General features: G+C 43.4%; 1 protein-coding gene across 2 annotated transcripts in view; it reads right to left on the bottom strand.

The window, feature by feature from the left end:
- Positions 1–10,040: 10,040 nt before the first annotated feature.
- Positions 10,041–19,717, bottom strand: part of MTA3 (metastasis associated 1 family member 3) — a 190,207-nt gene continuing 180,530 nt past the window's right edge. The window contains exon 20 of one of the 2 annotated variants that reach the window (XM_084828919.1): positions 10,041–11,397. In XM_084828919.1, the coding sequence (XP_084685045.1) occupies positions 11,386–11,397 (12 nt within the window). In that variant the 3' untranslated portion in view covers positions 10,041–11,385. The remainder of the gene's footprint in view (positions 11,398–19,717) is intronic. The other variant, XM_084828918.1, reaches the window with a different exon arrangement.

The raw sequence follows: 19,717 nt of genomic DNA, 5'->3' as shown, positions 1-19,717 counted from the left end.
CAGCGCTACTCTTTTCGTGATAGGCTACATAAATATTTACGTAGCCTATCACGGCTAAAGCAGGGACGCAAATGGCATACGCTATGCCAGACACCATTTGCATCCACAGCCCAGCAGCGGACGGAAGTCCAGCTGTGGACAGGCCCGGCTGGCAGCTCTGCAGACTTGCCGCGGGGCAGAGCCAGCCGAGGAGGATTCTGGGGGGAGGGACGGATCGCCTCCCCCCCGCAGACACCCCCAACCGGAACAATGAGTGGGGTTCGTACACCCCTAAACTGGGGTAATGAAACTGAAACTTAACTGGGGAAATGAAACTACTCCTCTCAGGGATACCCCCACCCAAGAAAATCTCCACACCTCTACGCCTAACCCTTTTCCCCTTTTGCCTCTGAAGACCTCAAACCTTCACAGGGTCTATGGTGCATAATAGCGTATGTGGGTGTCCATGGGCTGTGCTGGGAGTTAGGTGGGGAGCCTGTACCTAACATATGGTAAGCAAACCAGGATTACTCTGTCTGTACCTGGCAGACCTGTTGTTCCCAGCTCTCGGCTCCATCTTCTTTGCCCTGCTATGGAACTACCTCTTTGGGCTTTGACTTCTCCTACAGACCATGGAAACTACCTTGCACTTAAAGTAGACTAGGCATCATTTTATTTCATTTCATCTTCCACTCCTGAACCATTGCCAGCTTCAGTCCTATTAACTGACTTGACTCATGACAATGAGTGCATACATAATGAGAAAACACTTCTGTTTAGCATAGCATTCCCATAGCCTTATTATTCAGTGGGGAAATATTCATTGGTAGTCAACAGCAAAATATAGATCTGGTTCACATTTAACAACCAAACGAGGGTTAATTAATGCATGGTTGGCTGGTCCCATGTGGAAGCAACCATATGACTTCCTGCATGCTCATTGTTCCACTGGCATCCGGTTTAAAAAATAACCCAGGCATGACCTGTTTCTGGACTGCTCAATGTGATGTGCAAAACCCGAACTCTGTGTTGCTGAGGGGGAAACAACCCAGAGTTTTAACCCAACAACAAACCATGGGTTCATACATCACACGGAACAACCCAGGAATGAGGCATTCCTGGGCTGTTTTCTAAACCGGATGCAAAGTGGAAGCGGCAAGCAGGTGGGAGGCCACATGTTCATTTGGCCCTGCATGGTCCCAAAAGGTGGTTTGGTGGTTATTACATCTGAACCAGCTGATAGAGAGATTATGGGCCCATGCAAGATTTGTTACAGTTCTTTTCTACCACACTTCTGCAAGAGCTCAGTGTTGTGAGCATATGGATAAAGAACAATTTCAAGATGGGTTTCCAACACCTAATTCCAACACAGTAGCCATTATACTACACTAGGCTCCCAAACTCTTCTTTCTAATGAAGCATCCAAATTTGGGGCAGATTCACAATAAGCTCATGTGTTACATTATACTGTACACTACCCAGAAGAGAGTAGAAAGACTTACAGAGTGACAGTGCTTCTTGGAGTTATACCCTAAAACCTCCATGTTTTCTTATGGTTCAATATGATCTGTCCAGATAATCTTGGCAGGGGAAGAGTCAGAATGACAGTTTAGGAACATTTGGGGAAAAAAGGCAAGCTTGGAAACTAATAATCCAGTCTATGTGATCCTCCATTCTGAACTCCCCTGTCTACAACCAGATATAAAGAATATAATGCCTTTGATTGGACCATTGTTGACAAGCCCAACATTGCATTATTCTTAGAAGTAGTGTCTGCCAGAAGTTCCCAATAATTCCTAAAGGATTAGGTAAAAGACATTAATCTTAGGTCTCTCTCTCTTTCAGACCTGGATTCCATCTTCAGTATTTCCATCTATATGCTAATAAATTACCCCAAGTACTTCTGACATGTCTTTCTGTGGTCTCCAAAATCTTCCATATAGCACCTTCCTTTCAAGCATTTTTGTTGACTCCAGAGGAAGGTTCAGACTTCTTTTATATTTGGCAAATAAACAGAGAATCAAATATTTGTGTAACAATGAAGCTTTATTGTACAGAGAGATATTTACATGAGTGCTCAACAATATCTGTTCTAAGCAGATATCACACTTACATCACCAAACTTTCCAGACTCTCATCTTCCACATTCCACTACTGCACAAAGAAGCACATGCATCCCACTTTGCAGTGCCATACATCAGGAAACAAGACACCCAAGTTTTTCTCTGCATATAAATGGCTGCCTCCTCCCACACAGGACAGGATGCAAAGCAAAATATGTACCTTCAGCATCAAATGGTGTAGAGATGGTTTGCTTTCAATACTTTCATAGTTTGAAATTCCCTCAGTAATGTACTCAAAAGTTCAAATGAAGAAGAAAAAGAAGCCAGAAAATTGTCCCTTAGAACATTCTGTATTTTCCAGATGGGTATGATAAATCCATGATCTTACAATTCCATTGAAAAATATACATTCACATTTGCAGGTGTAAAAAAAACCAGGGGGACATCATACAGAGGGCCATTTTGAATAGTTCATCCTTTTCTATGTTTATAACTATTATTAACTATTATCTGCACAACTTAAAGGTTTTTTAAAGAAAAAAATCCAGTGCCAATGACACTAAACACCTTGTAGGGTAAAACCTATTTCTGGACGGAGTAATAATAAATGCTGGAGCTGTGAAGCCCTGGCCTGCATTTTGTCCATATTTCTTGGAACAGTGATCAAGTGAAACTGTTGTGGAAACTGGCATTATGGAATACAGAACGAATACTAGGCTCTGAGACACTGGCAGACAGTTTGCATGTTTTATTATTTACAGTGTATAGTTAACTGCAGCCAAAATTGCAATTTAGTCATAGAAGATCTCTCTCCCTGTAGCAGAATGGTTTGATAGAATACAAGTGGGGCCTGTGACAAAATGTTGCAGTGTATCCGCACCACCTAGCAAAAGTGCTCCTATTCAGAGTGTCTGACAGGCAGCCAGCCAGCTGTGCCTTCTCCAAGATACTATAAATTGTTAGAGGCTCAATCACTGTCTACTACCCCTAGTTTTCCAATTTACTTTTCCACTAACATTCTGTGGGACTGAGAATGCGAGTCTGGTCTTCAGTTGGCTGCATTTCATTCCCCCCCACACACACACACACACACACACACACCCCTGCAAACCACAGGGTTCCCCCAATCATGCTGATATCTCTCTTTTTTCTCAATGGTCCTATCCTGTCAGCACTCAGTACCTGTGTTTGCAATTAGATGGAGTGATAGGGCTTGGCTATTTCAATGAAATTGGTATACTATGCATGTCTCTGGGAAAGTCAATTAATTTTTTAAAATGTGGAACATTGGTTTTTATTTGTAATGCTTTGGGATGACATATTTGGAAACAATAGTCGTTCTTATGTATTGTTTTCCTTGTTATAAATAAATAAAAACCAAATAATTATTCATTCATTCTTTTCCATTTACATGAATAGAAAAACCACAATCCACAAACACTTCGGATACCTTCACATCTCTTAGGTGCAGTCTCTGGAGGCAGACTGAGGGCATCTCTACACCAGCCTAAAATCCTGTATTTAAAAGGGGGCTTTCTCCTTCCATTTTAAATGCAGGATCACAAGTGACTCCCTTTTTCATGTGCTTCCTTCTCCCCTTCCCCCCTCCTTCTCCCCATATCAGGACAGCTAGACTGGTGGGGACGACGGAGAGGGCCTTTTCTGTGGTGGCCCCCACTCTGTGGAACTCCCTCCCTAGGGAACTCCGCCATGCCCCCTCTTTAATGAGCTTCCGTCATGCATTAAAAACATGGCTGTTCAGGCAGGCATTTGGGGTGGGTTAGGGTATTTTAGAAAATGTTTTTATTGTAGAATTTTATTGTTTTAAACTGTTTTTATTGTATGTTGTACATCACCCAGAGTGGCTGGGTGACCAGCCAGATGGGCGATTAATAAATTTAATAATAAATAAATAAATAAATAAATAAAATATCTGAGTCCACCATTATCTTTCATTGATCTGGCTCCTCTTCTTGCTGCTTTAACCCTTTTCATGGAGGAAACTGAAGTGGAACACAAGGGGGTAATTTGATAGCTCATTATCTGTGGTCTATTTAAAAATGGATCAAAGGGCATTTAGTGCAGGAGACGCCCTGGAGGGACACAGCATCAGGTAAAGAGCACGCGAATTTCCGTGAAGGAGCAATCTCAATCACAGGGTAAAAGCTCAGCGTGAAGGAGCCCTGACTCAAGTTGCAGCACAATATAACAGGGTCAATAGCCTACAATTCACTGCACCACATCAGTATATTACGAAAGGGATGAGATGGATACTTTCTTTAGCATTGGATTATCTCTCTTCATAACAGCAGCAGTGCAGCTTCCTCCCTTAGCTAAAACCCAGGGTGGATAATAACACCAAGACTTACTTTGGGAAGGAGTTACTATAGCTTGGAGCTGTAGTGACTCCTGGGATCCTGTTCTTTATGGTAATCACTCACCAGGTGCCCGTACATCTTTCTAGGTTTGTACCAATTCAAACAAACTTAAATGACCGAGGAAGTCACACTGTTTGCACTGCCTTTGCTGATATCGGTGATGCAAAAAAAAAAAAAAACCCCACAGAGGTCTACTTTGACTAAAATTTTGGAATTTTAAACTTCTCCCCACCACTTGGAAACAATAATAAATATAGGAAGCTCGGAAGCCCTCCTTTCAAATCTTATCCCACCTACAAATTCACTCAGTAATAATAGCATTTTTTATTTATTACATTTATACCCTGGCTTTCTTCAATGAAGTCAAGAAATTGTACATGGAGTTCCCAAGTGGTCCCCCATCCAGACACTAACTAACCCAGATCTGCTAAGCTTCAGAAAGACTGTTGCATCATGTGCCTTCAGCACAAAGATGATGACACTCTTTCTCAATGTTGAAAGCTTTTCGCATATATTGGCCTGGTTCACATGTAATGACAACCCAGAGTATGGGTTGCACTATTGTTTAACTATGGGTTGTTAACCACAAACAACCCAGGAAGCGAACTCAAGGTTTGTTGTTGGGTTGTGAACTCTGGTTCGGCAACCCATGATTCAACAACAATTCACAATTCAACATCAACCCATACTCAGTCAATACTCTAGGTTATTGTTTCATGCAAACCAGGTCTATATCTCAGTAATCCTTGTAACAACCTTGCTAGTTGAAATCTGAAGAAAGTTGTTTGCCTAAAGCCAGTTAACGAATTCATGTCAGAAGCAGGATTTCAATGTGGAGCTTACAATTCACAACTTGATGCCCAGTCATAGGCATGTTTATTCAGAACTAGTCACATTGAATTCAATGAAATTTATTCCTAAGTAAGTGTGCATAGGATAGCCCCCTTGTGCAAGGTACTAGCCATTAGCACCAGTCTCTATCTGTAAATATGAGATAGATAGATATAGTAAAATATCACGAAGACCCGTGGACTCGCCAGGTATGTTGTCTCCCGGGAGGACGAATTAGAGACATGACTGAAAGGTTGCCTGCACTCATAAATCCCACTGACAGGTATCCTTTTCTTCTCATCCATGTGGGAACAAATGATACCGCCAAGAGGAGCTACGAAGAAATCATGTCAGACTTTGAAGCTTTGGGAAGGAAACTCAAGAACTTTGGGGCCCAGATAGTTTTCTCATCCATCCTTCCAGTAGTTAGAAGAGGGATAGAAAGGGAATGAAAAATACTCCGGGTGAATGACCGGCTACGAAGGTGGTGCCGACGAGAGAGATTTGGATTCTGGGACCACAGCCTATACTTTCTGGAAGATGGGCTGTTGGCAAGGGATGGGTTGCACCTCACAAAGGATGGGAAGAATGTGTTTGGCCACAGCATGAAGAACTTCATCAGGAGGGCTTTAAACTGAATCCTACAGGGAAGGGAGATGTAATGTTGGGGGTAACAATGGACATAGGCGCATGCACTGCAACGGAGAGAACAGCTCTGATAGCGCCCAATAATAGTCTTCAGACACATGTAGGAAGAAAGCCAGACTATGAAGTACATGGTCTTCAATGTCTACATACTAATGCCCAGAGTATGGGAAACAAACAGAACGAGCTTGAACTCTTAATACAGGAGGGAAATTATGACTTTACAGGTATAACTGAGACTTGGTGGGATGACTCTCATGACTGGAACACAGCAACTGAAGGATATAACTTGTTCAAAAAGAACAAGAGGAACAGAAAGGGAGGTGGGGTTGCACCGTATGTGAAAAATACATATCTCTGCACAGAAATATAGGATGAGCTTGGTAGCCCCATCGAGAGCATATGGGTTAAAATAAATGGAGCAAAGAATAAAAGTAACCTGGTGGTCGGAGTCTACTACCGGCCACCCAACCAAGGAGAAGACGAGGATGAAACTTTTGAAAAGCAAATAGCCAATGTTTTAAGGAAGCATGATGTAGTAGTAACGGGGGACTTCAATTTCCCCAATATTTGTTGGGAGACAAATTCTGCAAAACATGGCCCCTCCAGGAAATTCTTGACTTGTGTGGCGGATAACTTTTCCTACAGAAAGTAGAGGAAGGAACTAGAGGATCAGCTATCCTTGACTTGATCCTAAGCAACAGAGATGGCTTAGTGGATAAAGTAGCAGTTACAGGAACTCTGGGAGAAAGCTACCATGTTGTACTTGAGTTCTTGGTTCTAAGGGAAGCAAAAGCCAAGTGTAGTCAAACGTGTACCCTGGATTTTAGGAAAGCTGATTTTCATAAACTCAGAACAATGATCAGTAAGGTCCCATGGCAAGCGACGCTAATGAGAAAAGGAGTCCAAGATGGGTGGGAGCTTTTAAAAAAGGAAATTATCAAGGCACAATCACAAACAATTCCAACAAGAAGAAAAGGTGGAAGACAACAGAAGAAGCCAATGTGGCTTCACAAAAAGCTTAGGGATGACCTGAAAACAGAAAAGGACACATGTAGGAAGTGGAAAGAAGGCCAAGTAACAAAGGAAGAGTACAGGCAGGTAGCACAGAATTGCAGGGATGGCGTCAGGAAGGCTAAAGCTGAGAACAAGCTGAAGTTAGCGAGGGATGCTAAAAACAACAAAAAGGCTTTCTTCAGCTACGTGCATAGTAAAAGGCAGAGGAAAGAAATGGTGGTTCAGCTATTAAATAAGGATGGCAAAACGATAACAGATGACAAAGAAAAGGCAGAGGTGCTCAATTCCTACTTTGGCTCAGTCTTCTCCCAAAAGAGGGTCTATGACCCCCCTGGCAAAGGCGAAGCACAGGCTGAAGGGGCAGGATTGCAGCTTGAGATCGATAGACATATGGTCAAGGAACACCTCATTACTTTGAATGAGTTCAAATCTCCAGGGCCAGATGAACTGCACCCTAGAGTAATAAAGGAAGTGGCAGAAGAATTCTCAGAACCGCTCTCTATTCTCTTTGAGAAATCATGGAGGACGGGGGAAGTGCCAGATGACTGGAGGAGGGCTAATGTTGTGCCTATCTTCAAAAAGGGTAAAAAGGAGGAACCTGGGAAATACAGACCAGTCAGTCTGACATCGATCCCTGGGAAAATTCTGGAGCAGATGATAAAGCAATCCATCTGGAAGCAACTTGAAAACAATGCAGTAATTACTCAAAGCCAACATGGATTTGTCAAGAACAAGTCCTGCAAGATGAATCTGATCTCATTTTTTGATCAAGTAACCTCCCTTGTAGACCATGGGAATGCTCTTCAAGTACTTGAAAGGCTGTCACAGAGATGAAGGCCAGGATCTCTTCTCGATCATCCCAGAGTGCAGGACACGGAATAATGGGCTCAAGTTACAGGAAGCCAGATTCCAGCTGAACATCAGGAAAAACTTCCTGACTGTTAGAGCAATACGACAATGGAACCCATTACCTGGGGAGGTGGTGGGCTCTCCCACACTGGAGGCCTTCAAGATGAGGCTGGACAGCCATCTGTCAGGGATGCTCTGACTTGGATTCCTGCATTGAGCAGGGGGTTGGACTCGATGGCCTTGTAGGCCCCTTCCAACCCTACTATTCTATGTTTCTATGATTCTATGATCATACAGAGTTATAGAAGGATAACTGATACTCCATAGAAATGCAGATTTGGAGAGCACATGGACAGCTGTAGGGGAGAAGATGCAGATGCCTCAGGCCACATGTGGTGTCCTTCTGCTGGTGGAATGAAAGATCTGGCTACAACTCACCTTGTTTGTTTATAACTGTCATGCCCCTGCTGTAAAACTCCTCCTCAGAGGAAAAGCTAGAGCTCCAGAAATCACCCACCACCAGCAATGCCCAGGATCTGGTAGTAGACCCAGAGGAGCCTGGGTCCTCAAGGGTGACTACCATGAGGGCATCACCTGTGGAGGACAAAGACTGTGCCTCCAAGGTGGAGGCAGAGAAAGACCCAAGACCTCAGGAGAGATGCTACCTGAAAAAACAGGTGCTCAGAAGGAGTGCAAGTCTGAGCCAGAGGTCTTCATGTGAGAAAATGTCTACTTGCATGTAGGAGGCTTGCTCACAAGGAGGACCTTTTCGGCTGCAGTCAGTAACAGCTCACAGCTGAAGCTTGGTTGTGGCTCTGACATCCTCTGCATAGACATGGCAGTGTAAGGCTGAGAGAGTTGTTGGAAACAACATTAATTAGACCTTCCTAAATCCAGCTTGCCTTGACTCTGGACAAATTCTTGGCATGAGTACTTCTAAAGTGAGCCTTGACTCTCCTTCTGCCTGCTCCTTGTCTGCTGTGTTGCTTATGACCTGGATTGCTGTGACTTTGCTGACTCCCTTGGAACCTTGAATCTGTGACCGCTAGGCTCAGACTCTGGGAACGTGACAGTAGTAGGCTTTCCATGCCAGTGACTGGGGAACAGAAGCAGGAGGGGGCTATTACACTCGTCCTGCTTGCAGGCTTTCCATAAGCATCTAGTTGGCCACCGTGTTGGGTGACCAGTTATGAACTGCAAAACAAGAAGAAATGCATCACCCCCCCCAAAAAAAAAGAGGGCACAAACTTACATAAAATTTGCATGTGCTAATTTAGTTGTACAGCTGCACATTTAAAAATTATTATATCATCATCATTATCATTATTATTTATTTGATTTTATTTAAATAGAAGTACAGTCCATCTCACCATAGTACAGAAAACTGTAACCAGGCAACTTGTGTTCAGTCTCTAGTCCAGGTGCTGACAAGCAACAGTTCTTATGGTTCTTTAGACAGGAGTCTTTCAAATAGAGGATGGTCTCTGGCAGCCCTTCAAACAGAGGGCTATCCTCTGTAAAGGAAGACACCTGGCCACCTTGGCAGGATGAGGGACTAGATAGGCCTTTGCTCTGATTCTTTAATCCATGTATGAGGATCAGATCACCACCAAGGCCTTACAGAGTGATGGGAGAGAAGAACTGAAAGTTCAACAGTAATCCGGCCCATACCTGCATCCCTTTCCCCCTCTCCCCTTGAGGGTGGCGATGTGTCCTACTTTACAGAAAACAATCCTCTATTTGAAGGGCTGTCTAATATAAGTCCAGTGTAACATAAGAAGGCAGAACAGGGGCCTTGAAGTTGCCTGTCAACAGTGAGCATTTGGGCAGCAAACGGAGCTCCATTATGGTGAGAAGATGTGTTGTTTTTATTTGAAGTTGTAGTAATTCTTTCTAACTGTGCTTCTATAACTATAAATTAGTTATATTTTACATGTGGCCCCTGCAGCTCCCCCCCATCCCCACCCCACACACCCTGTCTCCCCAAATGGAATGGCATCTGGAGCAGCTACAGAGCACCAAAAGGGTAAAACAAACAAACAAAAACCCTAGCTTGGCACCTGCATTGGGGGCTGGGGGGGAAGCCTGTGGGGAGGTCAGGGGCTGAAATGGCCATTGGGCTTCCTCAAATTGCCCACCCCTGGCTTAGCATATGCAACATTTATGCAGATCTGTCTCCTCTTTGGGGGTGATGTTTTTCTTCTGTTTTGGTAATACGTACGTGGCCACCCTGCCACCAAAACAAGATTATTTTAGATACTCTCTTTTTCTTTTATTTGTGGCTACAGGAGTGATTCCATGAGCAGAAGTAACCTCTCCCATCAGAAAAATGGGTAAAACAGCAGTTGCCAAGGGGTAGGGTAGTGAGGGTAAGAGTCCTTCCTGTGCATGCTGCACTTTAAATCTTCCCTCCCTCACTTTATAGGGATTTGGCACAACCAAATTGTGCTGCTGACACATCTAGCTGCACCCAAGGGGGGAAGCACAAGAAGGAGAGAGTGTGGAAGAGTTCTGGGTGTGTGAAAAGTGTTATACTGGGGGCAGTGTTATGCAGCTATAGCTGTTGAGTGATTGCTGTATGCTTTTGTCCCCGCTGGGCAATAACTATTTCTTTTGCTTATAAAAATCTGTTTGCTGTCATCCCTCAAGAAACAACCTTGCCTGCCTGAGTTGCTGGAGCAGGCGTCTAGATTACGCAACATATCAATAAATAATGAGATGAACAGATTTAACGTTACATTAAAGAAGTAACTGTCAGCCTAGCAGTTGCTGCTCATAAAAGCCACCGCACTGAAGGATTATTATTTTTCAGGATTTGATAGAAAAATCACTTTCAGAGATCGTTACTGATGATATTTGGATACCTAATTCAGTCAACACAGGCCTGCTTTCAAGCCTATGTCTGCTCATGTCTTCTTTCTTTTCCCTTCAGCAATAGTTTAGATTCTCTGCACATCTGAAACTCCATGTGCCTCAAGTAGGACACCCCAAAATCAAGGTAAGACAATGCAATTTGGCATTTGTGCTTCAACGGACATAACTCCATGTTGCGAGCAGGCTAGTGCAATATACCCAGAGCTTCAAAAGGCGGAAGTACTATGAATACATACGTTATTGATGGAATTTTTTAATACGATTCACCATGAGATATTCTTGGCAGAAGAAAGTTCATAGATGATGGCTGTACAGGTCTGCATTGGCCCTGAAAAGGGCTGCATTCTCCGTTTTCTCATCAGTGAGGAGCCAGCTGTGATTTTTAGTGCAATGAAGGTTTAGATAACTCAACTTATATCCTGGTTGCCTTATCTCAAAGCAGTCCTTGCATTCAAGACAAAGACCAAAGCTGCGTTTCACTCATTAACAAAACAAGATCTAGTCCTAAATTCTCCTTGCTGTGTAAGAACACAGAAAGAACAGTCTTTTGCCCAATTTCAGAAAACGTTTCTTCATCGGTGATGCTTTAAAAATAACCACAAAGCAGATTTCACTGTTGTGTCTTCAGCTGTGAATGATTGCTCAAATTCTCTTGAGTCTCTTTGTGAGTCACAATGGATTTGGCCTTCCTTAGAATTAAAGTGCATGGGGTCCTACAAGCTCTTTTCAGTTGTGATCGAGTAAACTGCTTACGACGTTTTCTGTACGGGGAGAGAGAGAAAAGACAGATGGAGAGGTAATTCATTTATCAACACAGCTTTATCAAAAATACAAAATAGTCATTATGCCAACCAGAGGAATGGAAATAGTTGATGGAGTTGGAAGGTTTGAGAGAAACAAAATGAATTCATCAACTACAAATTTGCTAGCAATACAATCCTTTGTGTGTTTACACAGAAGTAAGCCCCAGTGAGTTCAATGAAACTTATTCCCAGGTAAGTGTGTACAGGAGTGCAGCCTTAGTCCCCACCCCACCCCCACAATCAATCTTTGGCTTGAGTCATGTTAATGGAACAACACTGTTGTAGCTTCCCTAGGTCTGTGTCCCATACTGATTCAGCAGTACTTGAAATAGCAAAACTACACTGGGAGGGCAAATCCAGTGGAATGCTCCTGCACCAGCATCACATCTCTCCCTGATGGTTGGTATGGAACCTTCCCAAGTGATTGAGGCTTCCCATGTAACTTCACGATTTTGTCCATCACCAGAGCAGTGTGAGTAACTAATTTTGAGTGTCTTGGACCTTGGTGGCTTTCGATGTCGGGATTTTGAGAAATCTGTCCCATGTGTGTTTCATGAATTGCACAGTGTCATTCATTCCAGTGTCTGTTCCCAGACAGTTTTGACTCTTTTTTTTCATTATATGGAAAAATATGCAAATACTTCCATTAGAGGGTTTGCAAAAGTTTACGTAATTTACGTTAGTATATTATTTATTATTATTTATTATTAAATTTATTAATTGCCCATCTGGCTGGTCATCCAGCCACTCTGGGCGATGTACAACATACAATAAAACAGTTTAAAACAATAAAATTCTACAATAAAAACATTTTCTAAAATACCCTAACCCACCCCAAATGCCTGCCTGAACAACCATGTGTTTAATGCACGACGGAAGCTCATTAAAGAGGGGGCATGACTGAGTTCCCTAGGGAGGGAGTTCCACAGAGTGGGGGCCACCACAGAAAAGGCCCTCTCCCTCGTCCCTACCAGTCTAGCTGTCCTGGCTGATGGGACAGAGAGAAGGCCATCCGAGGCTGATCTTGTTAAGCGGCCTGTCTGGTGCTGCTGGAGGCGCTCCTTAAGATAGGCTGGGCCGGAACCATATAGGGTTTTAAAGGTCAAAACCAACACCTTGAATTTGGCCCGGAAAACAACTGGTAACCAGTGCAACTCCTTCAGCACTGGAGTGATGTGATCTCGCCGGCGGCTGCCTTTAATCAGGCGAGCCGCCACGTTCTGTACCAGCTGCAGCTTCCGAACCATCTTCAAGGGTAACCCCACGTAGAGCGCATTACAGTAGTCTAAACGAGAGGAGACCAGGGCATGTACTACCGATGGGAGCAGATGGTTGGGAAGGAAGGGACGCAGCCGCCGTATCAGATGGAGTTGATACAGCGCTGTCCGGCTCACAGCTGACACCTGAGCCTCCATGGACAGCTGGGAGTCCAAAATGACCCCCAGGCTGCGGACCTGGTCTTTCAAGGGTAGCCGTACCCCATTCAACACCAGGTCAACATCCCCCAGCCTCCTCTTGTCTCCCACCAAAAGTACCTCGGTCTTGTCAGGGTTCAGCTTCAGCTTATTCCTCCCCATCCAGCCACTCACTGTCTCCAGACATTTGGACAGGGATTCTACGGCCAACCTTGGTGAAGATTTGAATGAGAGGTAGAGCTCTCATAGTATGTAACATTTAGCGTATTGTCCCCATTCCATTCAACTTTTCCCCATGTATATATGCCAGTCTCAGCAAAAACTTGGGTATTTTCCTATGAATAAATTTGCCTACATTTCAGGAAAGTTAAAAAAAAAACAAAAAACAGGTCTGAACGTCCACAGGCTCTGTGCAGCTGGAGGAGGGCATTCCGCAGTAGTTTCTTAGAAATCTGAACGCTGACATCTGATTTTTAGTCCATCTCAACTTTCTCCAGCATCCCTGCTTTTGATACCATCAACCATGGTATCCTTCTGAATAGCTGTCTGGTCCTGGTGCTGGAGGTACTGCATTGCAATGGTCTGCTCCTTCTTGGATGGCCAATTCCAGAAGGTGGTGCTGGGGGGATTATTGCTTTGTATCTTGGAGTCATGCTACAGGTTTCTATTTATCTCCCATACTGTTTAACATCTATATGAAACCAATGTGGAGGTTATCTGGTGATATGGCCTGAGGTGTCATCAATATGTGGATGACATCGAGTTCTATCTTTCCTTTTCATCATATCTAAGTGAGGCACTGGGTGTTCTGAATTGGTGCTTGGGCATGGTAATTGACTGGATGAGGGTCTGGTTATTCCAAACTCAATCCAGGCAAGATGGAGGTGCTGCTAGTGAGTGATCATTTGATTGGCTATGTGGTGTTCAACCTGTTCTGGAGAGGGTTGCATTCCCCTTAAAGGATAGATTAATAGTTTCGGGATACTCTTGGATGCATCATTATCACTGGAGGCAAAAGTGGCCTCAGAGATGCCTGTCCAGCTTCATTTTGAATACCTCCAGTGTGGGAGAGCCCACTACCTCCCTATGTAATTGGTTCCATTGTCGTATTGCTCTAACAGTCAGGATGCTTTTCCTGATGTTCAGCTGGAATCTGGCTTCCTTGAGCCCATTATTCCGTGTCCTGCACTCTGGGATGATCGAGAAGAGATCCTGGCCTTCCTCTCTGTGACAACCTTTCAAGTACTTGAAGAGCGCTATCCTATCTGCCCTCAGTCTTCTCCTCTCAAGGCTAAACATGCCCAGTTCTTTCAGTCTCTCCTCATAGGACTTTGTTTCCAGTCCCCTGATCATCTTTGTTGCCCTCCCCTGAGCCCTGTCCAGTTTGTCTGCATCCTTCTTAAAGTATGACACCCAGAACTGGACACAGTATTCAAGATGAGGCCTATTAACTTCTAAAGCCTTAAATGGCTTGGAGCTAAGTCACATAAAGGATTGTTTCCTCCGACATAAAGATGATCTCAGGATCCTGGAAGGTATATATGGGAGGAGATTATCATTTATGTGACCTGGCTCCAAGCCACTTAAAGCTTTAAAAATTAATAAAACCTTCACAGGCCCTCCTTCGGGTGCCCTCACCAAATGGGGTGATGTGGGTGGCTACTAAAGAGAGGGCCTTTTTTGTGTTGGCACCGTGGTTGTAGAATGCCCTCCCACAATGAGGCTCACCCAGTGCCAACATCATGGTCTTCTTAGCACCACGTGAAGATTTTTATATTTTCCCAGGCATTTTAGTTCTTCAGATTGTTTTTAAATGTACGTTCTTGTATCTTTACATTTTTCCTTGCTGCTGGTTTTTACTCTGGTTTTATATTATTGTCTTATCCTGTTGTATTTTAGAGTTTAAATTTGTGAACTCCCCAGAGAGGTTTGGCTATTGGGCAGTACAGAAATGCAATAAATAAATAATAGTCAAATCCCAATGTATTTTGGGTCACTTATTCCCTAACAGCCATCCCCAAGCTAGTGCCCTCCAGATGTTTTGGACTTCAACTCCATTGACACCAGCCAGCATTGCCAATGGTCAGAAATCCTAAGAGTTTAATTCAAAAACATGTGGAGGGCACCAGTTGGGGATGGCTGTGCCTAACTCTTCTTCAAGGGAATATCTTGAAAGAAAAATACTGAAATCCTTATGTAAACAATGCAGCCACTTTTAGATGTTGCAAATGCTTTCATGTAGCTAATAACCTACACATCTCAAGTTCATATTCAATGTAGAATCTACTCCCATATCTAGTATTAAACTACATAAAATAGGCAAGATTAGTTATTACATTGAATTATGCTAAAATATTATCCTCAACATGCTCTAAGACAGGGGTTCCCAACGTCTTTGGACCTGTGGGCACATTTGTGAATTTGAGAAACTGCTGTGGGCACCACCACAAAATGGCTCCCATGGAGGGCGTGGAGAGTCACATCATGGCTGCTGTGGAGCATGGCTAGTCAAAAGAGATGGAGAGAGGGAAATAGGGAGGCTAGAGTCTGAGAGGGAGGGGCAAAGCAAAAGGGGAAAGGGGAGAGAAACAGCAAAACAAAGGGGTGAGTGGGAGAGAAATTGCAAGGCTAGGAAGGGAGAGAAAGAAGAAGGCTCGGGATGGGGAAGGGAGAGAAATAGTGAGGAAAGGAATTGGGAGTGGAGAAATAAGAGAGAGAGAGTAAAGGGGAAAGGTCTGTTTCGATGGAAGGAGATTGGGTGAGACCAGCAAGCAACTCTTTCCTTCTCTTCCTTCCCACTGAACAGCTGATGAGTAGCATGTTCAGGAACAGGAAGGAGAACCTGGCACCCAAATGTTCTTTAAGTTTTTCAAAATTAAAAATAAATTTTTGAAGGGGGAAGGGAGTGGAGGTCTCTACAGTCACCATAGTACCTGTGGACGTCACAGCTGGGGACCCCTGCTCTAAGAATATCCATTGAGTGTGCCAAGTTTCATATACTCCTCCATTAATGTATAGACATACTCATGGAAACTTAGAGAGTAGCACTTTCTCTCATAATGAGATATCATTAACAAACATATCAACTTCAGAGTACTGCCATTATAAATAAAGACCATGTAGTAATGAGGCTGTTAGAGTCAGATCATTCTTCTGCCCTCCCACGTGCTGAGTGTACATCACATGGACAGTCTGCATATTTGACCCAAAGACAAGTATGGGATTAGTACCTCAATAGTGTCTTACTGCAAAACGGCTCTTGGTGTACCATAGGCATACCCTGTTTCCTGGGAGTAAGCACCATTGAACTCAATGGAACTTACTTCTGAGTAGATACCTATAGCATTGTGCTGTCAATTACATGCAGTGTAATATAGTAGAAGTATCTGCAATAGCCAGAAAAATCTGATAGCAATCCTTACTTAAGCTTACTTATATCATCTAAATCAGCCTTCCCCAACCTGGTGCCCTCCAGATGTTTTGGATTTCAGCTCCCATCATCCTCAGTCAGCATGACCATGAATGCCGAGAGTTATAGACCAAAGGTTGGGGAAGGCTGACCTACAGAAAGGATGGGGTTTACTCAGTGCTTTTTTTTCTGGAGAAAAAAGTACCGGAACTCTTGGATTACTCAGGTGATTAAATTGTAATGAAGAGCATTAACATAGTGGACAAACACTGTGTGTGTGTGTGTGTGTGTGTGTGTGTATATGTATGTGTATATGTGTATATGTGTGTGTATATATATATATATATATATATGGAGAGGGGGAGGGAGAGAGACAGAGAGAGAGAGCACGCACATATATATGAAAAGGTGTCAGAACTCAGTTCCAGTGAGTTCCACCAGAAAAAAGCACTGGATTTACTAGTGATGGAATGAAATGTCATCTGAAATTTTCACTTCAATAAAAAGATATCAGGGTTTTTTTTATTGTACATACACATGGATTTAGACATTAGAGCTGTGGTAAACCATTTCCTGTGATTAGAAGGCAGCCTGTCAGTCAGATTAGGAGTCCCCCACTCCCTTCACTCACCCACCCTTCATTTTCCATATATGGATAAGCAAAAATAAAGTGGCAATTTTTTGCAGACACAGTTTCTGCCTTTCTAAAGCTCTCCAAAGCATTCAAGAAGTTTTGGGAAGTCCAAATTCAGTTCTGGTCGCTTAAAAGAGAATCCTGCTTCATCTTAGAAAGCCAACAAATCTCTCCAAAACACCCTGATTCGACTTGGGAATTGGCCAGATCTAGTGCATACCGCTAGAAAATAGAAAAACCCTTACAAGCAGAAATGTAGTTGCCGTATAAACAAACTCCTACACTGACAGATTAAAATTATCTCAATATAAGATATGTCACAAGGATGCAAAATCTCCTGTCATCATATCCAGGATTATTAGTTTGTGCTGTTCAGAATTAAAAGAGAAACACCCTGGGCTGTACCACAGAAGAGAAAAACAAATAAATCTAATAAACTGTTAATAACAAAAAAACAATTGTATGTCCTTGTGCCTTCATGAAGAACAATTTTCTCTTAAATATTTTGACAGCAGATCAACAGGAAATTACGTATGTGAAAAATTAGTCCACAGTGAACAGATGAAAAATCCCCTCCCGTTTGTGAAATATCTTCTAAATCTACAAGTTCCCCCACTGAGCTCACTTCCCTGTGTCTTTTTCAGCACCTCCTTTGAAGTATTATCCATTTAAGAAATTAATTTTTAAAAAATACATGAAAATCATATTGCTTGAAGGAAGATTGGGAAAGAATAAAATGTAGCCCTCTTTCTAAGTCAGAAGGAAAGAATATGTTTTCATGGGAGTAGGCTTGATCATAAGAAGAGCTGCGCTGGATCAGACCCAGGGTCCATCTAGTCCAGCATTCTGTTCGCACACTGGCCAACCAGCTGTCAAGTAGGAACCCTGAAACAGGACACAAATGCAACAGCACCCTCCCACCCATGTTCCCCAGCAACTGGAGTACATAGGCTCACTGCCACTGACCCAAGTGGGAGCATATAGCCATCTTAACAAATAGCCATTTATAGACATTACATACCTAGTAAATTAATGATTTCCCAAGCAATGTAAGGATATCCATGTAGCAACCCATTCAGGATCCTCATGCCAGAGTATAAAATCCTCAGGTTTTGCTCAGCATTCTCATGTCTGGAGAGGGGGGTACCCTAATCCCTTCCTAGACAGACTAAGACACTCGGAAGCCTTCCCACCCCAGTTTTGCTACCCGCAATCTACTGGTGCTGCATGGCCAAAAAAAGGGGAAATAAATCAACACAAAAGAGGACCAAAGAGGGGACAAATTTGCGTAAAGCCAACACAGCACCTTCTAAGCAGTGGACAGATTTGATAGAGCTATCACCAATACAAGCACTTCTTTTTTTTCCTATCACAGACCATACAGTTCCTTAGGTTTGGGGCATTCACATGCTTCAAACCGAAGGCCTTATTCCTCCTCTCACAAGTGAGATGAGTCAACAGTTGTATATATGGCCGTCACAGGTGTCTATTGGCTAACATCTGTAAAATCGCTGGAGCCAAACGGCATGCATGTGTCTGTATGCACACACACCGTTCCTGGAGTCATTTTCAAATGTTTTCAGTAGTGTTTGTACAAAAATTAGTAAAGAATGTATGCGTATATATAACTCTTCAGGAAGATACAGATATAGTAGATATAGATATATATAGTGCTGTGCTATTCACTTTCTCCCACTCCAGCAATGCTCTGCCATTCTTTTTTTTTTTTAATGCCCTGAACAAAGTGTGTCTATTCTGCCCAACAGTGCCACAGTTCATATTCCTTGGTATTTCACACCTTTTTAAGACTTGCCCCACCCTTGCAGAAAGGCGGTTCTCCTCAATACAGAGCTCCCAACTACCCCACCTCAGGGCTGGCCCAGGGCATTTTGCTGCCTTTGGCACAGAACAAAATGGCGCCCACTCACATTTCATGTACAAAAGCCAACTGGTCTGGCATATAAATGTATCTTCAACACTGATCTTGAGACAGCATCCTCCACAGCACCTGGAGACATCGGGCTAACTAACTTAGGGGGTGCAGAGCAAGCCTCAGGGCACACAGGTTTCTCCTCCAACTCACCTTGCTGCCACCTCCCAGCATCTGCCACCTGAGGCAATCGCTTCATTCTGCCTAATGGCAGGGCTGGCCTTGTCCCACCCTAATCCCTTCATTATTTTTGAAATACGGTTATTGATGGGGCTAGAGCCACCATAGCACTAAGGCAGAAATTACTCAGGACAAAAATGGCAAGTTCATATACATCCTCAGGAAAGCTTGCCTAAGAAACAGTAATTTGGCTCAATGGGATGATCACCAATCATTGTTGTTCTATGAAAAGTATAAATGTAGGTTGTGCTGTAGGCTGCTACCACTGTGCACACAGTCTTACAGCTGGATTTTGGGTCCTAGGGACCCCAACCCAGCCACGGTACAGAAAAGGACCTCGTCACTGATGCAACAATACTTAGCCCTCCCATGCAATAAACACTGTTTATTCGTGCCACAACAGACATGGTATCAGCCGTGGAAAGGCGGGGACAAAAGACTACTCCAGTCCTAAAGGTCAACGAGCAACCCGGAATCTGCTGTAGTGGCATAATAGTGCTCCTCCCAGCCTGTGTCTATTTTTATTATTATTATTTATTTCATTTATATACCGCCCAATAGCCAAAGCGCTCTAGCAGCAACATGTTTACTGAGGGGTGATAGCTCAGTGTGATAGAGCACATGCTTTGCATGAGAAGGCCCCAGGTTCAATCCCCGGCTTCTCCAGGTAGGGTGAGGAAAGAATCCTGCCTGAAACCCTGGAGAGCTGC

This window comes from Heloderma suspectum, chromosome 1, assembly GCF_057233095.1.
Source record: "Heloderma suspectum isolate Gila_16-S chromosome 1, 16-S_ref, whole genome shotgun sequence".
NCBI lineage: Eukaryota > Metazoa > Chordata > Lepidosauria > Squamata > Helodermatidae > Heloderma > Heloderma suspectum.
This window is presented reverse-complemented; position numbering and strand designations above follow the sequence as displayed.